This window comes from Musca domestica, unplaced genomic scaffold (assembly GCF_030504385.1).
Source record: "Musca domestica strain aabys unplaced genomic scaffold, Musca_domestica.polishedcontigs.V.1.1 26, whole genome shotgun sequence".
Classification (NCBI taxonomy): Eukaryota; Metazoa; Arthropoda; class Insecta; order Diptera; family Muscidae; genus Musca; species Musca domestica.
The window spans coordinates 4,441,614-4,465,329 of record NW_026712283.1 but is presented as its reverse complement, the minus strand read 5'-3'; the positions used below and the strand labels follow the sequence as shown (position 1 = coordinate 4,465,329).

Genomic DNA, 23,716 nt, shown 5'->3' with positions numbered 1-23,716 from the left:
AGGATCCTTACTCCAGACGCTCAGACCCCACGTTAATGTTATGTCAGAGTCTTTCTCAACAGGAATCCAATTTTTGTGGAAAATCCAGTATTCATTAAAATATTCGAATCTTTTTTTTTTGCCTAGAAGTATGCTAAATGGTTTTATAAGGGAGCTCTTTGGACAACTTCTTTTTTCATGATCCTACATTACATAGGATCTTGAATACCAGTGTATAAAGAAGTTGGATACATGGTTTCTAAGGGATCTTGTCGTGACTTACAGCCTGTTCCACGATCTCGAAAGAAAATTTGTGCGAACGAAGGCTACTCACTCACTTTCGTATAAGAATGCGTTCCACTAACTTTCGTTCTTTCTTTCGCATAGCCTTACGTGATTCAGTGTTGCTAAATATTTTTTTGGAAAAATTAATCGCGAAATAAGGCAAAAAAAGCGTCAAATGTCTAATTTAAACGCGAAAAAGCAGCAGTGGCTCTGTCTCAACTGACATTTCAGTTGTAAACAAACAAATTGTAAATAAACAAACAAAATAAAATTTCTAGTGATTGTGTTCAAACTATTTGTGCTCTTAGAAAATAAAAAAAAGAATATTTCCGTAGCCCTATTTTTTATGGAGGAGGTTCGAAATGTGCCACGGAGGCATTTAAGAGATGCTTCGAATTTATTTGAAGTACCTAACAACCAGTAAGTATGATTGTATTTTTACATTTTTGAAATAATAAAAAATAATTTTTTCTAGGTTTGTGGCCAACTTTCGTGTGTCGAAGGAAGTTTTCGGGCTCTTTTGGATATGATGGAAGAGAAGTGGGTGCCCGGTTGCAGAACTACCCAAATCCGCCCCGATTTAAAACTTCTTCTGCTGCTTCCAAAAATTGGCATTCCTCTGGCGAACACAGGATTCTCCTCCATTTACTCAACTAGTGCCCGCAGCTGTGTAGTTGATGATTTTTTCGTGCTGGAATTGAGAAAATAAAAAAATATATATTTGTTGTTCACATATTAAATTGCATTTATTATTTTTACTTACATTTTTGTTTCCATTTTCAATAAAGCAATGTTTATTTTAAAACAATTTTCCTTAATTGTTATTATACGATAGCAAACACACAAGTGACTGATTTTGACATTTGTGTTCGCATGCGTACGAAAGAAAAAAGATAGTGGAACGCAAAATTACACTGAAATGCTTACGTTTTCGTTCGCTTTGATTTTCGTGCAAATTTTCGTTCTGATAGATTTTAGTGGAACGGAAATCAGCTGTTTGTCGTGTAAAAGTTGTGCGAACGTGTTCTTTCGATATCGTGGAACTGGCTGTTAAGAGATCGTAAAGCCAAAATCAATAACATGTAATGTTGACTTACATATCCCTATACAATTGAGAATTTATGCCCTAAAATATACTTCATGTTATTAAAAAAGATAACCCATTTGTTTCTATTTTTTATAGACATATCAAGATGACACTTTTATTTACAGCCTGTTCCACGATCTCGAAAGAAAATTTGTGCGAACGAAGGCTACTCACTCACTTTCGTATAAGAATGCGTTCCACTAACTTTCGTTCTTTCTTTCGCATAGCCTTACGTGATTCAGTGCTGCTAAATATTTGTTTGGAAAAATTAATCGCGAAATAAGGCAAAAAAGCGCCAAATGTCTAATTTAAACGCGAAAAAGCAGCAGTGGCTCTTTCTCAACTGACATTTCAGTTGTAAACAAACAAATTGTAAATAAACAAACAAAATAAAAATTCTAGTGATTGTGTTCAAACTATTTGTGCTCTTAGAAAATAAAAAAAGAATATTTCCGTAGCCCTATTTTTTATGGATGATGTGGAGGAGGTTCAAAATGTGCCACGGAGGCATTTAAGAGATGCTTTGAAGTACCTAACAACCAGTAAGTATGATTGTATTTTTACATTTTTGAAATAACAAAAAATAATAATAATAATTTTTTCAAGGTTTGTGGCCAATTTTCGTGTGTCGAAGGAAGTTTTCGGGCTCTTTTGGATATGATGGAAGTGAAGTGGGTGCCCGGTTGCAGAACTACCCAAATCCGCCCCGATTTAAAACTTCTTCTGCTGCTTCCAAAAATTGGCACTCCTCTGGCGAACACAGGATTCTCCTCCATATACTAGTGCCCGTAGCTGTGTAGTTGATGATTTTTTTGTGCTGGAATTGAGAAAATAAAAAAATATATATTTGTTGTTCACATATTAAATTGCATTTATTATTTTTACTTACATTTTTGTTTCCATTTTCAAACAAGCAATGTTTATGTTAAAACAATTTTCCTTAATTGTTATTATACGATAGCAAACACACAAGTGACTGATTTTGACATTTGTGTTCGCATGCGTACGAAAGAAAAAAGATAGTGGAACGCAAAATTACACTGAAATGCTTACGTTTTCGTTCGCTTTGATTTTCGTGCAAATTTTCGTTCTGATGGATTTTAGTGGAACGGAAATCAGCTGTTTGTCGTGTAAAAGTTGTGCGAACGTGTTCTTTCGATATCGTGGAACTGGCTGTTAATGTATTTTAATATGAAGAGAAATCTTAGCAATTATTTCCAATTTTTTTTTGGACGAAAAATCAAAAATTGCCTTAAAAAATAATATTTCGTAGTTAGAGGAGACACCTTTAGTGAAAATGTTGGGTTACCTCTTGGTCACGTCCTTGGATTACTACTGCTATAATTGTATTACAAATAAAACACAGCATTTTCTTTGTCCTGACCGCCGCAAGTTTTTAGGCCAAATATTGAAATCATCTGTTACATGTTATATTCTTCAAAATCTACATATACTTTATTTCGCTTTGGGGAGAAATCTATGACAAAGAAGCTTTTGTGGTTGGCAGGATGTGGGGTTAGGAGGAGGACGACACAAACACACACACCGAAAACTTGGTAAGCTAGAGGGAAGGTAAGGGTGTTGTTTCCCCCATTTTCTATTTATGTATGTTGTGAGCTAGGCAAGCAGCAGCAGCAGAAGCAGTTGCTTGTCAGGTCGCGGCTGGCACAACTGGAATTGGAATTGTTGTTTGGAAAATTGGATCAATAATATAACATAATTTCCCAATATGGCTACTCTCTATTAATATGAGAGAGAGAGAGAACAAGGAGCCGGTGTTTTTGTTTTTTATTCGATTTACAAGCAATATTTGAGATGGGAAAAGAGTAAATTTTCAAAAATATTATTTTTGTATTTTTTACAAAAAAAAAAAAAATAAATAAATAAATAAATAAATAAAATAAAAAAAATAAAATAAAAAAAAATAAAATAAAAAAAAAAATAAAATAAAAAAAATTAGATGAGGGAAATAGTTATATCTCCAGAATAATAACCACTGGCTGGAGACATAATTGTAGAAATTATTAAAAATGTATTAAAAATATAATCCATTTTTATATATCCTATTTATAAATATTTTTGACCATATTCCATTCATAAAAACTTTCTCTATTCCATTTCATGGCAGGAAAACGCCTATTTAAAAATAGAAAATTGAAAACAAAACTAAAATAGAATAAGAGCTTTCGACTTTCTCTCAACAACAATTGTCCAAGGATAACACTATTTAGATAGGGTTCAATGACCGCATTTTTTAACGTCTTCTTAAACTATTTTGGCTCTCCCCAAATAAACCCAAGAGTTTGCATCTCTTTAATACCCATGAGAGGGAGAGAGAGTGAGAGCGGGCAAAGGAAACTATTTCTCATTTCATCCTCTCATACATCATGACATTTTAAAACAAAATTGTTAATGCAACAACAACAACTAACTACAGCTACATTCATGTTGTCTGCAACAGAGTTAACGTGGTACATATTGAGAGATTTTAGATTTAGATTTTAACTAGAAAACGACCAAAAATAGTTGTGAATTTTTATTTTCAAGAGCCGTGGATAAATAGAAATAATTTTTCAAGAGAAATTAAAAAAATATATTCATTCAAAATGTTCTTTTAAAATGTCATAATGTGCCACAGGATTGAATGAGAGATAGTTTCCATTGCGGGTCCATGCTTTTGAAAACATTTTGTTTTTCAAAGAATATTGGTGTACGCGGACCATGGATTTTCAAACATATTTATTTAATAATTTTTTAAGAACTACAAGGATCCATGGGTCTTTAGGAATATTTTTAAAGACTGCAATGACACATCCGATTATTTTTTCGACGTCGATATTCCATACTTTTTGAATACCAAAAAAAGAAATTGCTGAACAAGAATCTTGAAATTTTTTCACAGCGATTAGTCTTGGTGCGTAGGCGTGTGATATCTCGCTGGGTTTTTTGGATATTCGTACTAAAATGGTACAAAAGGAACTAAACATGTACTAAAATTTTTAAACTAAAACTTTGTGTTGAACAGACGGAATTAGCTAAAATACCGAAATTTAGAGTGAGAGTCACTGAAGCGGTGCAGGAAAGATGTACCAAAGGTCTTGAGAAATTTGAACTTAGGGGTTACGAAAAGTTCGCAGATTAGGTATGAGAATCAAGGTTGGAAAGTAAGCTTTATAAGCTTGAAGGTGGTTTCGAAAATGTGTACTAAGTGTGCGAACTGTTCTAAATGGTACTAAATTTGGAGCAGGAATTTTGAAATGTTGTATTAGGGTCCCTTCTGGTGGTTGCTTTATGATAAAGAGGTGGCTTTGGAAATGTGCACTACAAGTGCACGAAAAGCACTAAATAGTACAATATTTGGTGCAATTTTTATTGGGTAAACTGAATCTTTCTTCCAATCTGAAATTTGATATTATGGTCGCAGTTCATGTGTAGACTGGATATATGGAGGTGGTTTCGGTGATGTGTCTTATAATTGTACGAAAAGTACTAAATGGCACTGAGTCGGCATTGGGTGAAGATATAGAGATGAAATTCTGAACTTTGATATTTACATTACTGATGTTGTCTGTTTTTGAGATTTGGCGGTAGTTTGGAAATGCACCCTTTATTTGTACGAAAAGTACTAAATGGTACTAAATTTGGAGTGGGTGAAGGTATAAGGCTGGAATCCTCAAATTTCATATTGAGGTCTCTATTGGTATCTGGGATTGAGATATGGAGGTAGTTTTGGAAATCGTACTATAATTGGTAATGCGGCAAGTGATAGGGCTAGAATCCCGAAATTTGATATTCAGGTCTCTTTTGGCATCTGGGATTGAGATTTGGAGACGGTTTTGCGAATATGTAATATTTTTCTATGAAAGTAACAAATAGTACTAAATTTGGTATTGGGTGAAGGAATAGTGCTGAAATCCTCAAATTTGGTATTGAGGCCTCTGATTGAGATTTGGAGGTGGTTTTGGGAATTTATAATATATTTGTACGAAAAGTACTAAATTTGGTATTGGGTGAAGGCATAGAGCTGAAATTTCGAAATTTGATATCGAGGTCTCAGCTGGTGTTTTGTAAATGCGTACTAAATTGTTCGAAAAGAACTAAATGGTTCTAAATGTGTACCACTCTTGGGGTTTACAATGAAGAGATGTTGATTGTTTTTTGGTTTTATAAAAAATGCAGATCCAAAAAATTGATAATTTAGACAAAACTTCCGAATCGTTTGAAATAATCCCGTAAAATGACCACTCCTTGAATAGGTATTATCATTAGCTGACCCTACTGTCCATATCCGTTTGGTATATCCGGGTCTTAGACCAGGATTTTTAGATCAAATACCTGGGTATACGGGTCCCTTCCGCAGAAAAAAATACTTTCCCAGAATCAGGGTAAAAATACTATTTAAAAAAATCCGAAATCCTAAACTCTTTCCAATTTTTTTTTTTCAATTCCTGATCTTTTTAGAACATTTTCCAGAGCCAGTATTTATGTAAATGTTTAATGGCAACTCTGCTCGCCATATGTGTGACGATGTCATAGTTTTGGCCGCGCTGACATTTGTGTACCCGGGTGCTCTCATCATTGCTAAACGGTTGATTGTGCCGAAGATTCAAAGTGCAAGGAGCACCAAAATCAGCAGAGCAAGGCATAAATAGGTCGAGTAGGCGGAGGGTGATGTGTGTGAGAAAACCATTGCAATTTTTTGTTGTTTTGGTGGCCAACATGCCGCCAAACATCCAAATTGTATTTTGACTTGGCCAATTCACCAAAACATATGGGTGCGGCATCATCAACTTTTGCTCTCTCACTCTCTTCTTCGTTGTCGTTGTCGTCATCATCATCATCGTGGCCGTCGTCGTCGTCGTATCATATTACGTACGTACACAATATAGAACGTAAATAGTACAACGATGAGGTGTATCCTTCGACATTATATTTATATATGTGTGGGGTCGGGTTGTTTATAAAGCGAGAGCCAAACAAAAATATGAAGGAGCCCATGAATGTGTTGCTGCCTCTTCTCTTCGGCATGTTTGTTTGTTTCATTATTATGATTTTCATTTAATATAAACAAAAACCTTTCGACGACCTAATTTTTGTTTTAGACATTCAGAATTTTGTTTCGCTTTTAGGCAGTGCTGTTATTTTGGATTCTTTTTTGTTGAGGATAAAGGGAATTTACGTGAACTATGAGTTTACCAACTATGAGTCTTATTTGAATGGGTATCATGGCTTTAGAGTAGTCACAATTTGGGAACTATGTCCAACTATGATTCAATTTTCAATAAATTCGACGGAGAGCGTGATATGGCTTCGATAAGAATTATATTAAAAAATATTTATTGGAGCAATAGATGTACCGGACCGAACTTCACCAAAAGGAAAAATTCGATTGAATATGAAAAAATCAGGTTGAGATGAAAAAACTGCAACCAACTTCAGACTGCTGTCATTTCTAAGCCACTCGCCCGACAGCTGTTAAAATTATACCAGTGACAGCTCATTATATTGTTTACAAGCGTACAAAAGCATTTTGGTGAGAATTTTCCAGAAAAAATTGTTATTCGTGATGGAATTTAAGCGTGATAGTGCGATTTCCTTATATTTTGGCTTGGAACCACAAGTGGCTATCGTTAGACCACTCCAGCATTTAAATGTGAATAAATCTTTTGTCTCGTTCTCATACCATCGCTCGTTACCGTGATACCGGTAGCGTAGCTCGACGTCAAGGAAGTGGACGGAAGAAAACAGCAGAAGTGGTTGGAAAAGTAAAGAAGCGACTTGATTGAAACCCGCGTCGCAGTGGCCGAAAAATGGCTCGTGAGCTGAACATATCGCAATATTCCTTTCGGCAAATATTGAAAAATGCGCTCGGACTAAAGCCATTGAAATTCCAAAAAGTGCAAGAACAGCTTACACCGCAACCGAAAGAAAATAGACTCAAAAGAGCTAAAGAGTAGCTTCGCTTGGCCGAAAGTGGTGAACTGCCGAATTTGGTTCTCTCCGATGAGAAAACATTCGTTGTCCAGCAGTTTCTAGAAACCAACAAAATTATCGTGTTTACCTGCCAAAGAGGTCAGCTGAAAATGTGCACCTTCGATTGGCCACCAGATCTCAAGTGCCGGCCATGGTGATCGTATGGGCCGCCATAACAGCCGATGGTCGCTCTCCGCACGTATTAATCGACCGTGGCATCAGAATAAATGCCGAAAATTATCGCGAAAATATTCTGGAGGGTGTATTAAAGCCTTGGACACGCAAACATTTTGCCCGCACACCTTGGACATTCCAACAGGACTCAGCACAATCGCACTCAGCACGCGCCACCCAAGAATTGGTTACAAAATGAGGTTCCTCGCTTCATTTCCAGCGCACAATGGCCACCAAAATCTCCGAATACCAATCCCCGTTGGACTATTGTGTCTGGAGTATTTTGCAGAGCAGGGTTGGCACTAGAAAATACCAAAGTGTCGATCGCCTCAAGCAAGCAGTTCGCCGGGAATGGGCCAAAATACAGCAGAGCAACATTCGGGCAGCGTGTGACGGTGTCATTGGCCGTTTAAAGGCCAAAGTTCGTGCCAAAGGTGATCGATTCGAACAAATCTAAACTTATTCTAAAATTTGATGCTATTTCCGACATTTTTTTCCTTCATTCAATAAAATTAAAAAAAAGATGTAAAAATTATGGCGTTTGATTTTGTTGCAGTTTTTTTATCTCACCCTGTAAATCAAATGTATATGAAAATCTGAACCAGTCTCTATAGCATTTGGTAGAGGTTACTTTCGAGCTGTATCTGATGTCCGGTATCAAATATCCTTGTCGTGCTTTACATATTACGCATGTGAGTGACTTTAACACCGGATTTATCACAAATCGGATGATTCACCGGATTTTACACAAATATGGGAGCTATAGCCACATCTGACGCGATCTTCACCAAATTTGAGGTACTTACTTCTAAACTAAATTCCGTCTTAAATACCAAAATTCAGTTCATTTGGGCTAATATTGGCCATCTTGTGCACAATAAACCTGAAATCGGATAAAGATGTATATTGGAGCTATATCCAAATCTGAACCGATGTTGACAAAATTTTAGGCACTTATTTCTCGAGCTGTATCTGATAGCTGGTATCAAAGATCATTGTTGTGGAGTCCATATTACGCATGTGTGGGGGACCTTAAACCCCAAATCGGATATGTGAACTATAGCTATAAGTGAACCGATTTCCACCAAATTTGATGTACTTGCTTCTTAACTGAACTCCGTCGGATGTGCCAAAATTCAGAACATTTAGACTGATATTGGCCATTTGGTGTACAATTAACCCGAAATCGGTTGAAGAAATATATGGGAGCTATATCTAAATTTTCACCGATTATCTCCAATTTCAATATAGTTCGTCCTTGGGCCAGATAAATTATTTGGGCAAAATGACATCTCAATCGCGCAATAAATGCGACTTAGACTTTTTTTTACAAAAATACATGGACAGACGGACGGACATGCATAAATCGACTTAGAATGTGATTCTAAAAGGAACTAAGGGTCTATATCGCTTCCTTCTCCATGTTACAAAGAAATACACAAAGAAATAATACCCTTACCACTGTGTGGGGTAGGGTATACATTTTTCTTTTCAGGTCTATAACGGCTAGTAGATTTTTAAAAATATTTTTTTAAGGATTTTAATCTAGATTGATAGGAAGAGGTCCTGCCAGGTATATTCTCCCTGTCCTCCTTTTTTGCTACACCAAATATGCCTATTCTTTGCCAACTAATTTACGTTCATTTTTCCTTGAAATGAATTATTCGGAACAGCTGTTGAAAACATTTCTTCTCTTTTTTCTATTCAAATGAGTCAGTTGTCTAAATCCGAAAAAATATATCTCTTTCAATTTCAATTAATAATAATTAGATACCCATAAATAAAAGTTCGCCGTATATATGTATCGACCATCACTTACCTTACTCAATTTTTCTCCTTCGTGCTTTGGCAATAGTGAACGTAGATTTTGAAAACCAGCATTGATGCTTTGCATACGCCTTCGTTCGTTACTGTTGGCGATTTCACGACGTATTCGCTTCTCGTTCTCTAGTGTCGTTTTATTGACCGATGGTGGGGGTGGCAGAGTACCGCATGCCAATTTTGTACCGCCTTGAGATGACATGTTGTTGTTGCTGCTGCTGATGCCGCTGCTGTTGTGACGTTGACGTGATAAGTTTTTAGATGATGGTGATGACATGCCACCGCCACTCTGATGATGATGTTCATATGATTGTTCGCCCTGTATTATATACGATTCACCTCCGGAATCTTCCAATTGTAATCTGAAAAAAAGAGAAATGGGAGGTGAAGATTAGTAACATGAAATAAATAATTTAAAAAGAAGTAAAAGAAAAGCAAGCACTTAGAAGGACCATCAGGATTTGCAAAGTGTAAAAAAATACTATCAAAAATAAGGTGTGACAGCAAATTAGCTGCCAGAAAAGGTGGTCCTGATAACCACCAAATTCGAGATAATTTTGTTGAATAATGTAGCTAAAATCCTCAAAATACCGAATATTGGGAGCTACAGTTATATACAAGGAGATGGCTATACGAATTAGTACCCATGGCGAACTCTAAACTCCGAACTTAAAATAATTCTCGTGAAATGTGTGGCTAAGAACATAAAAATATCGAACATATGGAGGTACCGTTGGAACTGAGCTAGTTATACGAAAACGTGGGTCTTTTTACCAAATTGTCTACCAGAGGAAGTAGTGCCCACTGCAAACTGTAAATTCCGAACTTAAAATAATTCTGGTGAAAAGTGTGGCTAAGCTAATAAAAATATTGAATATATGGAGGTACCGTTGGAACTGGGCAAGTTGTAGGAAAAAAAAAGTGTCTACCAGAGAAAGTAGTGCCCCTTCCGAACTGTAAATTCCGAACTTAACTGGTAAACAGTGTGGCTAAAATCGTCAAAATACCGAATATAGGGAGGTATCTTTGTATAGAGGCAATAGGAAAAAGTGTATCTCTTTAGCAAATTATCTGCCAGAGAAAGAAGTACCCATTGCGAATTGGAAATTCTGAATTTGAAATAATTCTGGTGAAAAGTGTAGCTGAAATCATCAAAATATCGAATATCAGGAGGTACAGTTATAAATTGGAGCTACAGTTATATACGAAGAGGTGGCTATACGAATTAATACCCATGGCGAACTCTAAACTCCGAACTTAAAATAATTCTGGTGAAATGTGTGGCTAAGAACATAAAAATATCGAGGTACCGTTGGAACTGAGCTAGTTATACGAAAACGTGTGTCTTTTTACCAAATTGTCTACCAGAGGAAGTAGTGCCCACTGCGAACTGTAAATTCCGAACTTAAAATAAGTCTGGTAAACAGTGTGGCTAAAATCGTCAAAATACCGAATATAGGGAGGATCGTTGTATAGAGGCTATACGAAAACGTGGACCTCTTTACCAAATTATCTATCAGAGAAAGTAGTACCCACTGCGAACTCCAAATTCCGAATTTGCAATAATTCTGGTGAAAAGATGGGCTAAAATTTTCAAAATACCGAATATCTGGAGGTACAGTTATATGGGGCCTATAGGAAACCGTGGACCTATACAGACAATTTTCTGTCACGGGATGTAGAATCCATTACAAACTTAAAATTCCGAATTTGAAATAATTCTAGTGAAAAGCGTAGATAAAATCATTAAAATATCTAAAATCTGGAGGTACAGTTATGTGGGACCTACAAGAAACATCTACAGCCAATTATTTGCCGGTGTAAGTGAACTCCAAATTCCGAATTTAAAATAATTCTGGTGAAAAGTGTGCCACAATCATCAAAATACCGAATATCTGGAGGTACAGTTATATGAGGCCTATACGAAGATGTGGACCTGTATAGGCAATTTTCTGTCATAGGAGGTAGTACCCATTGCGAACTCTAAATATCAAATTTTCCAGTGAAAATTGTGATAGAGATCAACAAAATACCGAAAATCAGGAGGTAGAGTTATATGGGGCGTATACCAACTTTTTGCCTATATGTACAGTTCGCTGCAAGACTGTTTTCTATATACTGGGGATACATATTCCCAATTTACAGCAAAATCGGGTTTGCAATTGGGACTTTAACACCCAAAAAATCTTAAATCTGTTGGTAAAATGATATGGGGTCTATAGCAAAACGTGGACATATATGACCCATTTTTAATACCAAAAGACCAGCAGACCTAAAACACATCTAAGTAAATTTTTTTTCGACCTACTTCATTTTGTTCGGAAGCTAGAGTGATCTCAATAGACAGACAGACGAACGGGCATAGAATTTTATGCTGATCAACAATTTGTGGGGTATAAAATAATGAATGACAAACTTAATTTACCCTCCATGCTATTAAAATATTTCTTTAAAGGTCCTTTGATTGATTCTTTTGTAAAAAACTGTAAGGATTGCGCATCGTGGACTACAGACGTCCATGAATTTTTAGAAAGATTTTTTTATGGGTGTGAGGAAGGTCCGTGGATTTATTTTTAAATTTTTTTCAAGAACTTTAATGGTTTGTGGTCCACATGAATTTTCAAAGACCTATTTTCAAGGACAATTTTTATAAATATATTTTTTGCAAAGATTAAAAGAATCTTTGGATTTTTTAATATTATTTTTTAAGAACTTCTAATGGGTGTGTGAGGGATGTCCGAGGATTTAATTTTAAATATATTTCAAGAGCTTTGATAGTCCGTGGTCTACATGCATTTTCAAAGACAACTTTTAAATCTTTGGTTTTTTAATTTTTTCTTTTTTGAAGGACTTTTAAAGGTCCACATTTTTATTGATTAACGGCCTAGAAAGTTTTTTCATTGAATTCTATCTATTGTTTTTTCAAGAGCTGTAAACATATGTGCGTGAATTTAAAAAATGTTTTTCAAAATTATTGATATATTTTTAAAAATTATTTATTTATTAAAATTATTTATTATTATTTATTTATTATTATTAAAAAATTATTTTTCAAATTTATTAAATTTCGTTCATTTTTAAAATTATTTCTCTCGAGGCCCATAAAAATCCATGAATTTTCACAAATCGGTTTTCTAGGACTGCCTACCTATTTTTAAAAATGTACATTTTTTCAAGGATTAAAATATATTTTTTCGAAGAAGACTTCCATAAAGCCTCCCTGAATTTATTGTACAGAAATTGTCTGCAGATTTTTAAGAATAGGTTTTTTCTCCAGCTACCAATAAGAATTTGTGGAATTTTAAGATTAGTTTTATAAAGCTTTGCAAACGTGTTTTTTTTTTTTTTTTTTCAATCTTCTTACGCTGTTTTAGGCTTCCATTGGAATGCAAGAATCCCGCCAATATGTTATATACATATGTGTGTGAATGTGTACACTTGAGCCACTGTATGGGTGTGCGCGCAAAAACATATGAATATTATGCAGAAAACCGCATTCTCCACAGCACAGAACATAAATGAATGGGGCAGCACACAACAAACATAAAAACCCCAAATACAAAATGCCTACATAGGCAAGAGAAAACGAGATGGGTACAGAATAAAGAGTACAAGACGGAGGGAGAGCGAGCGAGCGGGAGAGGGAGCAATGAAAAAGAGTTGGACAAAAATCTGTGCTAGAATGCAATGGAATTTCCATTGGAATGGAATGCAGTTTCATTCACCTTTTTGTTTTCTTGTTATTTTTGTTGTTGTCGTCGTCGTTCGTTCGTTTGCTTCGGTTTTGTGTGACAAAGATACACAACAAAGCAAACACAACAAGTCAATCTTCAAACAACAACAGCATGGAAAAGCACATACAATTCACGATGATGATGGACAGACGACAACGCGACACGATGACGATAAAATGCCGCCGTTTCACCTTCGTATTTTATCGTCGATGTTTGGTATGTATGCATGTATATCTTTGCAGATGAATGTTTTCATTGTTGTTGTCATTATTGCTGAATGGCTGGTTGGGCTTGTTTTGATATATTTATCAGCTGCTTTATGGCGGGCCACATATTTTTCTCACAATACACAACAAAACGTAGTAGTAAAGGTGGGTCGGTCGGGTCGCCGCCCGATTGTCTTTTCAAACAAAATGATGACGAAGTTGACGACGCGCCAAACGACGACGTTGATGTTAAGACAAGCTGATGATGATGCTGTACCATTTATGATGTAGTTGTACCACACACACACCGACATATCGAAAACACAACATTCCAAGGCGAATTTAACTCAAGAAAATAATTCGCCGTTCAAGCCAAGAATTGATTTCTTGCAGAGAGCGTCGCCGAGAGAGAGAGAGAGTAATATGGCGTTGCCTTGCATGAGTTTGTTTTACTACCAGTTTTTGTATTTCATTCGTAGTAGTTAGGCATCTTCTCAAAACAAAGTGCCTCCAGTGCCTCCCAGCAGACCCCCCAAAGAATTGCAAAGACGACAATAATAAACGACCTTTCTGTTTGTTGTTGCTGCTGTTGCAAAAGAAAATCTAAAAATAAATGCAGTAAATAAACAAGAACGAATGAAGGAGATCTTTTGGAGTTGTCGCTGTAATTCAATAGAACCCAAAAGATGGCGCGCAATGTGTTTATTAGAGAAAACATTTTTAAGGGTTTTAGTCTAAATGTTTGCAACATGTTTACATAATGGTTCTATCCGATAAATGTTGGATCGTACAAAAAACTGACCTTTCCCAATGAAATTTACCTAAATCAAGCAATACCAAACCAATTGCCGAAGGGGCAGGAGGTTTGGAGATTTAAAAAATAGCTGAAGCTTTTGAGAGAGAACTTTTTGTGAAATATTTCATGTCTGTCGTTGACTTGTATCTCGGAAGACCAATGGTGTTATAAACTTCTTTGAATACCCTCCACCTTTCTATGGAGGGTATATTAAGTTTGTCACTGTTTGTAACATATGTTTTTAGACCCTACAAGACATATATATTATGGATCAGCATAAAATTCTAAGTCGAATTAACGATGTCCGTCCATTTTTTTTACCGAAATAGGCTCTAGATTCTGAACAAAATGAAGTAAATTGATAAAATTTAGATCAGTTTTAGGTCTTCAAGGACTTTTGGTATTGAAAATGGTATAATATAAAAATAAGTCAACGTTATAGGCCCCATATAACTGTACTCCACCTATGTTCTTTATTTTTATGATTTTAGCTACGTTTTAAACAGAATTATCTCAAACTTGGTATTTGAAGTTCGTAATAGGAAACACCTTTTCTGCAGAGGTGGTAAACCATTTCGTATCGGCCCCATATAACTGTACCTCCAGATATTCTTTATTTCAATGATTTGTGTCACACTTTTCACCAGAATTGTTTCAAATTTTGTATTTGGAGTACCATAACCATCCTATAAAATAAATTATCTATACAGGTCCATATCTTCGCAAAGCTCTCATATAACTGTAACTCCATATATTCTGTATTTTGACGATTTTAGCCTCACTTTTCACCAGAATTATTTCAAGTTCAAAATTTAGCGTTTGCCATGGATACTCACACCTATGACAGAAAATTCCCCTATAGATCCACGTTTTCGCATAGGTAACGTTTGCACGGTATATTCGGTATTTTTAGGTCTTTAGCTACATTCTTCGCTCGAGTCGCTCGAAATAGTGTCAGAGTTTGCTCATTCTTTACTCGAATTCGAGCGAGTTTTTCGGAGGTCTGGTTGAAACCAAATGTTGTCAACATCATCCTCTTATATTTGGTCCTTTTGGTCCAAAATCATCATTAAGTGGTGATTTGTTTTGGGTGTACCGATTCTTCCATATTATCATGCGGATTTTCTTTTCTCCAAATTCGGGATTATGTCCAAGAAAAAAAATCGGTCGAAATACCAGAAAGTACCGGACATAATACCCACAATAATGGCTATTTCCAAAACGTATGCGGACATAAACGGGTGTGCGAAAATATTGTGATTTTCTTCTCAGAGAAAATTTCCGGACACCGGCTATTGCAAACCAAAGTTTTCTAAATTTTAGACTTTTTAAAAGTAGTCTTCGACAGAGGCTTGAGATTTTATCTTGTTACCTTTTGGAAATTTTAATCTTTTTTTCCTCTGGGTATGTCTGGCTAACGCGAACCAAAGTTTTCTACATTTTAAAGAAGCCGGCCTTTGGCCGTGGCTTGAGTTTTTCTCCGCTGATTATGTCCCGCACCAGCTAATGCAGACCCAAATTTATTACATTTAATATTTTTTGTAAGTAGTCCCCTCTGCAAACGGTCATATACTCCCCATGGGGAAGCGGACATTATCCCTCCCTACTTTATTATGGGGGGTTACGACGGAAAAAAATGTTTTAATCCCCATAATTCCGGTCGCCTATTTTTCTGCGGTCATAGAGTTTTGTTTTTATTTAAAAATTATTTTTATTTAAGAGAGATAAAAGTTTATAGATTTTAAAAATAATTTTTCCGGGAATATGGAGTTCCAAGAATCAGACCTTTTTTCAAATACTATAAAAGGTCATGGATATTCACGCATATTTTTCCAATTTATTTTAAAAATACTTTAATTAAAAAAAATATTTCTCGCTACAAACTAACCACCTTTAGAAAATACCTATCCAATCTATAGAACATCTTTTGTATTTAACAACATTCCCCAAAATATCCCTCCTCCTCGACGTCAAATATCATATTGGATATGATTTTGCATTAAGACGACTCCCCATGGTGGTTATGCCACCGGGGGATTGATTTCCCCCATCCTTTTTTATTACAAAACATTTATAGTTTTTGTTTATGTGCAATACCACCACCAACCAACAACTTCCGAAATATTTATTTGTAACGTATTTGTTTTTATTATTGTTTTGTATCTCTGGTACATATTTTATACATTACATAGTGATGACGACCGTTTGGGTGTGTGTTTGTGTGTGCGGAAAAGAATGAGCACACGCCGCCTATGTACAACGACAACTAAACAAATGCAACATAATATATAGAGTACACAATAACATAAAAACATTTTCCCAGGAAAAAAAACAGGGAAGTAGGTCAACAAACCCTGGAAAGAAATTATCAATGACGTCAACTATGACCTAAAAATAACATGTCGATTTTCTGCTATTATTTGAAAAATCATGCAATTCTATAGACAATTGGGAGAAATGAAATAGATTTTCTTAATGAATGAAACTGCTGTTAAAAGATACTCCAAGTTTTGAGGTTAAAGAAAAAGGTTCCCAATATTCAAATTTAGCCTCAAATGGATGAAAACAAAGGTGAGATATCTCATAAAATTTCGAGAACTTGCAAAGTTGATATTTTGATAAATTTTTCTAAAATTGTACTGAAAACCTTCAATTATTTTGAACAAAAGTTTCTGTATTTAAAATACTGCGGATAAAAAGTATCCTTTTTAAGGATTATGATAAATTGTAGGTTTCTGAAGTTTATAATGTTGGAAAGTCGCTTCTGTTACATGCACAGAAATATAAACATATCGTGAGCTGGCTGTCCAGCTGCCACCTCAAAGGGAAAATTTGCAAAATTTCTCGACATTGAAGTCGCGACATGGAACCCATCGGAATAAATTCAATGTCGGATGTAATTGAAAAAGCAGGTTAAATCTCGTCTTCCTAATCAAGGACGATATCAAAGTTGAGATAGAGCCTCCATCTATCAGCCCAAAACTAATATTTAACAAATTAAAAGGTATCAGCAGTCGGTTTTACCGACAGATATACACCCTCAGCCAATGTTCCATGATCAATTTTGTTTAACTTCTGTTGTGAGTATTCGAATCGTTGACCCTTTATGACGTGGTTCCGAAATAATGGGCCAATATTGACCATTTTGTTTCGGACCTAAATATATATGATATAAAAATTGTGACGTGCCAGGTTTGGACTATATCGACTATGTATAGTCCAGTAGTAGATCGATATATCCTATTTTCAAAATTTTTTGATGTTTGTAGTTTGAAGAGAAATTTCGGATTTTTTGATAGTTTCGGTTAATCAAAACGGTGACCTTTTGTGAGGAAGGTACCAGAAGAAATGTTCCGATCTCTGCCATCTTTACAACATATCTTACATGGATGGATGGATGGACCGATATATCCCATCTTCACAGTGGGGGAGGTATCAGAAGGAATGGTCCGATCTCTACCAACTTTATAACAGATCTTGTGTTTATGGAAATATTAAGATGTAGCAAGTCTGAATGGAATCGGATGTTAATTTTGTGTTTTATGAGCTTCATGAATATTCAAAATTTTGACCCTTTGTGGGGAGGTACTAGAAGGAGTGAACCGATATGTCCCATCTTCACACCAGACAATGGGTCAATAAAAATATATTGATGTTTGTAGTTTGAAGAGAATCGGAAGCTTATTTCGGATTTTATGATGGTTTCCGCTATTCAAAACTTTGACCCTCTGTGGTGGAGGTACCAGAAGGAATGGTCCCATCTCTACCATCTTTATAACAGATTTTGTGTTGATGAAAATATTGAGATGTCCCAAGTCTGATTGGAATCGGATGTTAATTTCCCTTTTTATGAGCTTCATGGATATTCAAAATTGTTACCCTTTGTGAGGGAAGTACCAGAAGGAGTAGATCTTGTGTTAGTATGTATGGGATGAATGAAATATGAAGAGAACTGGATCTTCTGTTGATGAAAATATTGAGATGTGCCAAGTCTGATTGGAATCGGATGTTAATTTCTTTTATGAATATTCAAAATTTTGACCCTTTGTGGGGGAGGTACTTGATGGGGTGGACCGATATTATCCATTTTTGCACTTGACCTAGAACTGACGCAAATAATAGGATTTGCAAATTTGGAGCAAAATCGGATTTTTGCTTATCTTTCTGTGCAGAAAAAATATTTTTTGGAAAATTTCGACTTTTGTGGAGAGTGTACCAGAAGGAGTGAACCGATATATTTCATATTCACATCAGACCTCGGTGTAATGAAAATATTGTGATGAGTGTAATTTGAAGACAATCGGACCCTTACATCACGTTTTATAAGAGTTATAATTATTCAAAATTTTGACCCTTTGTGGGGGAGGTACTTGATGGAGTGCACTGATGTTGTCCATTTTCGCACCTAACCTAGCAATGATTCAAACATTAGGATTCGCATAGTTGGAGCAAAATTGTATTATCATTTTTCTGTCTTTGCTGTAAATTATTTTCTTGGAAAATTTTGACATTTTGTGTGGGAGGTACCAGAAGGAGTGGGGCGATATTGTCCATCTCAGAACTCGATCTAAGTTTGACAATAATATTGTGATGTACCAAGTTTAGATCAAATCGGGTAGTCCCTTCGAGAGTTATTGGGCGCACCAGCCAAACAGATAGTCACACAGACGAACAGACGGACATCGCTAGATCGACTCCAAATGTCCTGAAACGGATTTGGTCCAAAGAGACCTAGGGTCTAAAACCGTTATTTGGATGAGGCACGTTTTGGACGTATTAAATGATATATACCTCCCCTCTGTAGCCTTATGGTTGAAAATATAAAAAGATAATAAAGAAAAGCTGATCTCCTCTCCATATCCTATTTTCCTTCTTCATAATTTCCATCACAAATATTTATAAGCCACCCGAAAAAAAAACCTTGCATTCCCACATTTCCTCAATGCAAACGAAACCAAATGGCAAAAAAACTGAGCATAAAAACAAATACCCCACCATTCTTGGAGATACTTTCATAAACTAGAGATAATAAAGTGGTAATGCAAGATTTTTCATTGAAAAATAGTATGTATTTGTTGTTGTTTTTTTTTTTTTTTTTTTTGTTTTTCTTTTTCTGTTTAGCCAGAAGTTCAGGCATTTGCTTTGTTGTAAACAAAGAAATTCCAACCATATGTATGTTTGCAAAAAATACAGCCAACAACAAACATATTGCATACATCAGGGATATGTACAGCAGACACCAGGCAAACAGCAAATCAGTCAGTCAACCAACCAGCCAGCCAAAACCTTCTGTAGAAGTTTGCTAAGAACCGAAAACAGTTTCAAACAAACGACAAAACAATCAACGTCGACAACCAGTCAGCAGCCAAAGCCAGTCAAGCAGCCAGGCAGCCATCCAGCCGGCTAAAAACAAAACACCAATAATAATTTTTACAAAACTAGTCATTGTCGCCGTCGCCGCCATCGTCGTCGTCAGTCTATCTACTAAATGCCTCCATCGCCGCCACAGACACTGAGCTCCACTTTAAGTGCATTACACTATGGATGACACAGTGTTTAAATCTCTGAGAGGTGGTGTTCTAATCTATACAAGCCCTCTAAAGGCTATTCTAAACTATAGCTTAACAAATATTTTCCGATTTTTTTGATTATTTATTCGGAAGCCCTGTTTTTGCACCCGGACTTTTCGTTCAAATATACGGATACTTTTCTGCTATTGTGGAACCAAACTCTAATGTTTACTGATTATTTTTTTTTAAGATGAACCCGAATATTTGATCTGAAAATTCGGGTTTAAGACCCGGGTTACATCCGTATATGCCTACACGATAATTTGGCTCTTTTTTGTGACTCACATAATTGACCCTTTTCGGCTTTTAAAGGATTTTATCAAAAATTTGGATCGAAAATCTCCTGGGCTCTAATTGCGGGTAAGTATGTTTTTTATTAGAGAACAGAGAACCGGGTTCGATTCGGATATGCCCTACCGATACATTCAAACTACATAATAACATATATTGTAGCATTTTGGAAAGGTTAGAGTCAGCTATACAAGTTGAAATGAAAAAAATTCAACCAACTTCAGACGGCTGTCATTTGTAAGCCACTCGTCCGACAGGAAACATATCGCAATATTCCATTAGGCAAATATTGAAAAATGAGCCATTGAAATTCCAAAAAGTGCCAGAACTTACACCGCAACAGAAAGAAAATAGATTCCAAAGAGCTAAAGAGTTGCTTCGCTTGACCGAAAGTGGTGAACTGCCGAATTTGGTTTTCTCCAATGAGAAAAGATTCGTTGTCCAGAAGTTTGTAAACCAACAAAATTATCGTGTTTACTTGCCAAAGAGGTCAGCTGAAAATGTACACCTTCGGTAGGCAACCAGAACTCAAGCGCCGGCCATGGCGATGGTGTGGGCCGCCATAAAAGCCGATGGTCGCTCTCAGCTCGTATTAATCGACCCTAGCATCAGAATAAATGCCGAAAATTATGGCGAAACTATTCTGAAGGGTGTATTAAAGCCTTGAGCGTGCAAACATTTTGTCCGCAGACCTTGGATATTCCAATAGGACTCAGCACCATCGGCACTCAACACGCGCCGCCCAAGAATCGTTACAAAATGAGGTTCCTCGCTTCATTTCCAGCGGACAATGGCCACCAAAATCTCCGGATACCAATCCGTTGGAGAATTGTGTCTGGAGTATTTTGGAAAGCCAGGTTGGCACTAAAAATACTAAAATGTCGATCACCTCAAAAGCAAGCGCTTCGCCAGGAATGGACCAAAATACCGCAGAGCAACATTCGGGCAGCATGTGACGGTTTGAAGGCCATAATTCGTACCAAAGGTGACCAATTCGAACAAATCTTAACTTTTTCTAAAATTTGATGCTATTGCCGATTTTTTTGCTTTTATTCAATATTTTTTTTTTTAAAGGAAAAAATTATGGCGTTCTACTTCGTGCAGTTTTTTTATCTCACCCTGTTTTCTCGCAATTTGAAGTACTTTTTTCTTGGCTGAATTGGCATTTGAGCTGATATTAGCCATTTGGTGCACAATAAACCTGATATAGGATGAAGATATATATGATGGGAGCTAAATCCAAATCTGGACTGATCTTGAAAAAAAATTGGCAGAGGTATGTCTGGGCTGTATTTGATATCTGGTACCAAATATCATTCCTGTAGAGTGAATATTACGAATACGAGGGGCTTAAACACCAAATCGGATGAAGCATATATATATATATGAGCTATACCTATATCTGAACCGATAGACTAGACTGAATTCCGTCGGATGTGCCAAAATTCAGGTTATTTGGACTGATGTTGTCCATTTGGTGAACAATTAACCCGCAATCGGTTTCAGATATATATGTATATTCGCCCTTGGGCCAAACAAATGTTGTTTGGTAGATTTGGCATAACTAGCATGAAAATCAGAGCTCAAAATTGCTCGATTTTACTCGCGAGCGAGAGAACTTGACGAGAAGGAATTTTACACAACATGTACTCTTCACTCTTCTATTTTATGTGAGAGCGTTCGTGAGTATTCCAGTTTGAGAAAATATCGGTAAATGAATAGACGGTAGCGAAAAAGTTTTCGTGTTGGACGCAGGCATCTAGTCCAAGGATAATCTCGTAAAAGAATCTTTGAATATTTGAAAATGTTCAAAAAATTATTCTTCCTCACTGTAGCCCCAAGTAGTGGCACTTAATGTAACGTCTACAATAATGGCAACAACTTGGCCTAGCCAAAAGCAACAACAACACCGGGTAGACCACAATGAATGGCGCTGCTTACAACAGCAGACGCTGGTGGCATTCGTGTGGGTTTCTTGAAAGATTTCATTTGTCGTTGCTGTTGTAGTTTTGAATTTCTTTTGCAAAATTCTACACCAACGACAGACGGACGAACAGAAACATGCATGACATCGCACACTCACACAAACACACGCAAAGTTGTGTGACACAGATTTGTGTGGACGGTTCGTTGTTATTCCAAGGCGCACACATTGAATCGTCGGTGGATGCGTCAAACCAGCTGTTCGGCTAAATGAATGATTTGCTGTAATTGGAATTTTTGCAGAATACAACAAAAAAAAAATGTAAACAACTACACTGCAAACCGGTGTGGAGGGGGTCAATAAAATAATAGAAATTGAATTCTAACCTCAAATTCTTTCAAAAAAAAAATTGGATGCGTACATTCCATGTCCAGATAGTTTAAACATTTTCTCGCATGTAAAGCAAGAAACGTGGTATCTAATTGCTGTGGCAAATTCGCATTTGTCATTATCCACCATCAATTTATAAGAAAATGTTTTTTTTTTTCTTTTTTGGGGCATACTACCCGAATTCGCCGCCGCATTTCAACAGACGCCACCTTTAAATGATGGGAAACGGAAATGTGGCATACCTAGTTAAAAATAATACAGTACAGCACCACCAGCCGAAGACTACATCAGACAGATAACAGCAACAACAAACAAAGCACGTTTCAAGTTAGCTTGCAAAACTTTGCAACCACATGCGCCACCTTTTATTTAAAACGCAATTAATAGCATCCACACTGAGAGGCGCTGAATTGATGTGGAACAAATGGAATTGAAATATCAAAGAGAACCATGCAAAATACTCGCAGCAGCAAAGAGATGGGGAGTAGTGGGTCTTACAGTGTGCGCCAAAACACAAAATAAAGTTGGTTGGAGTTAATGTGAAGCGAAATGCTGGTTACAAGGAAAGTGGGGATTAAGTTATGAAAATAGGGGGAGCCAATATTCGTGAAAATTTGGAAAGTGATTTTAAATTTAATTTGGGCATGAGAAATTCGAAATGACATCAGAGATGAAAAATTACAAAAATGCAAGTTTTGCATTTGAATGGGGTTTCGAATCAAAATAACTATAGAGTCGGAGATGAAAAATTACAAAAATGAACTTTTTGCATTTGAATGGGGATCGCGAATCTAAATAGTTTACCGAATATAGTTAGTCAAATTTATAATTAATATTTTTATAGCACAATTTTAGGCGTTGTTAATCTATTAACGCTTTACTCCTCCAAGTCCGGTAGTCGTATTTGCCACAATTCCCTTTAAAAAATACAGTCTAAATTGTCAAATTATCAAATATCCGGAGGAGCCGTTTCATGCGGTGCTAAAGGAAAATATAGATTATTTTGACACAAAATGTAGAGCCCAATACAAACTCTAGATACGTGATTTTAAACAAATCCATTGGCTAAAATCCTCTGTGAACTGAATACAGGAATATACCGTTATATGAAGGCTTTAAGAAAAAAATCTATCTCCTATGTAGGCAATTATAGGCCACATAAGGTAGAACTATCTAAAAACTCTAAATACAAAATTTTATAAATTTCCGTAGAAAAATCGTCAGAATTTCGAGGGGCACCGTTATATGTGGTCTATGCGGAAATGTGTAATGGCATGGCCCATATACCAACTCAACTTGCCTACTGCCTTAGAGACGGGTTGACAGACACACAGATGGAAATCGTTAAATCTCCAAAGCAAATCAAGCACTTTTGAGAAAAGTAACTTTTGGTTTCACTTATTTTTGGCCTAATTGTAGTTTTTTTATACAAAAAAAGTGAATTTTAAGGGTGTGAGGGATGAAACATATATATATGGGACTCATA

General features: G+C 36.1%; 1 protein-coding gene and 2 long non-coding RNA genes across 3 annotated transcripts in view; 1 reads left to right on the top strand and 2 right to left on the bottom strand.

Annotated features, from left to right (window-relative positions):
- LOC101897109 (uncharacterized) overlaps window positions 1-23,716 on the bottom strand; it is a 50,137-nt gene that overhangs the window by 17,416 nt on the left and 9,005 nt on the right. The window contains exon 2 of the mRNA XM_005184110.4: window positions 9,318-9,681. Coding sequence (XP_005184167.1) covers window positions 9,318-9,681 — 364 coding nt within the window. The remainder of the gene's footprint in view (window positions 1-9,317; window positions 9,682-23,716) is intronic.
- On the top strand, window positions 430-1,004 carry LOC131803031 (uncharacterized). The gene is made up of 2 exons (XR_009342447.1): window positions 430-684; window positions 740-1,004. It is a non-coding gene; the product is annotated as an uncharacterized LOC131803031 (long non-coding RNA).
- On the bottom strand, window positions 643-1,312 carry LOC131803032 (uncharacterized). The gene is made up of 2 exons (XR_009342448.1): window positions 1,028-1,312; window positions 643-955 (listed from the first exon to the last, which is right to left on the bottom strand). It is a non-coding gene; the product is annotated as an uncharacterized LOC131803032 (long non-coding RNA).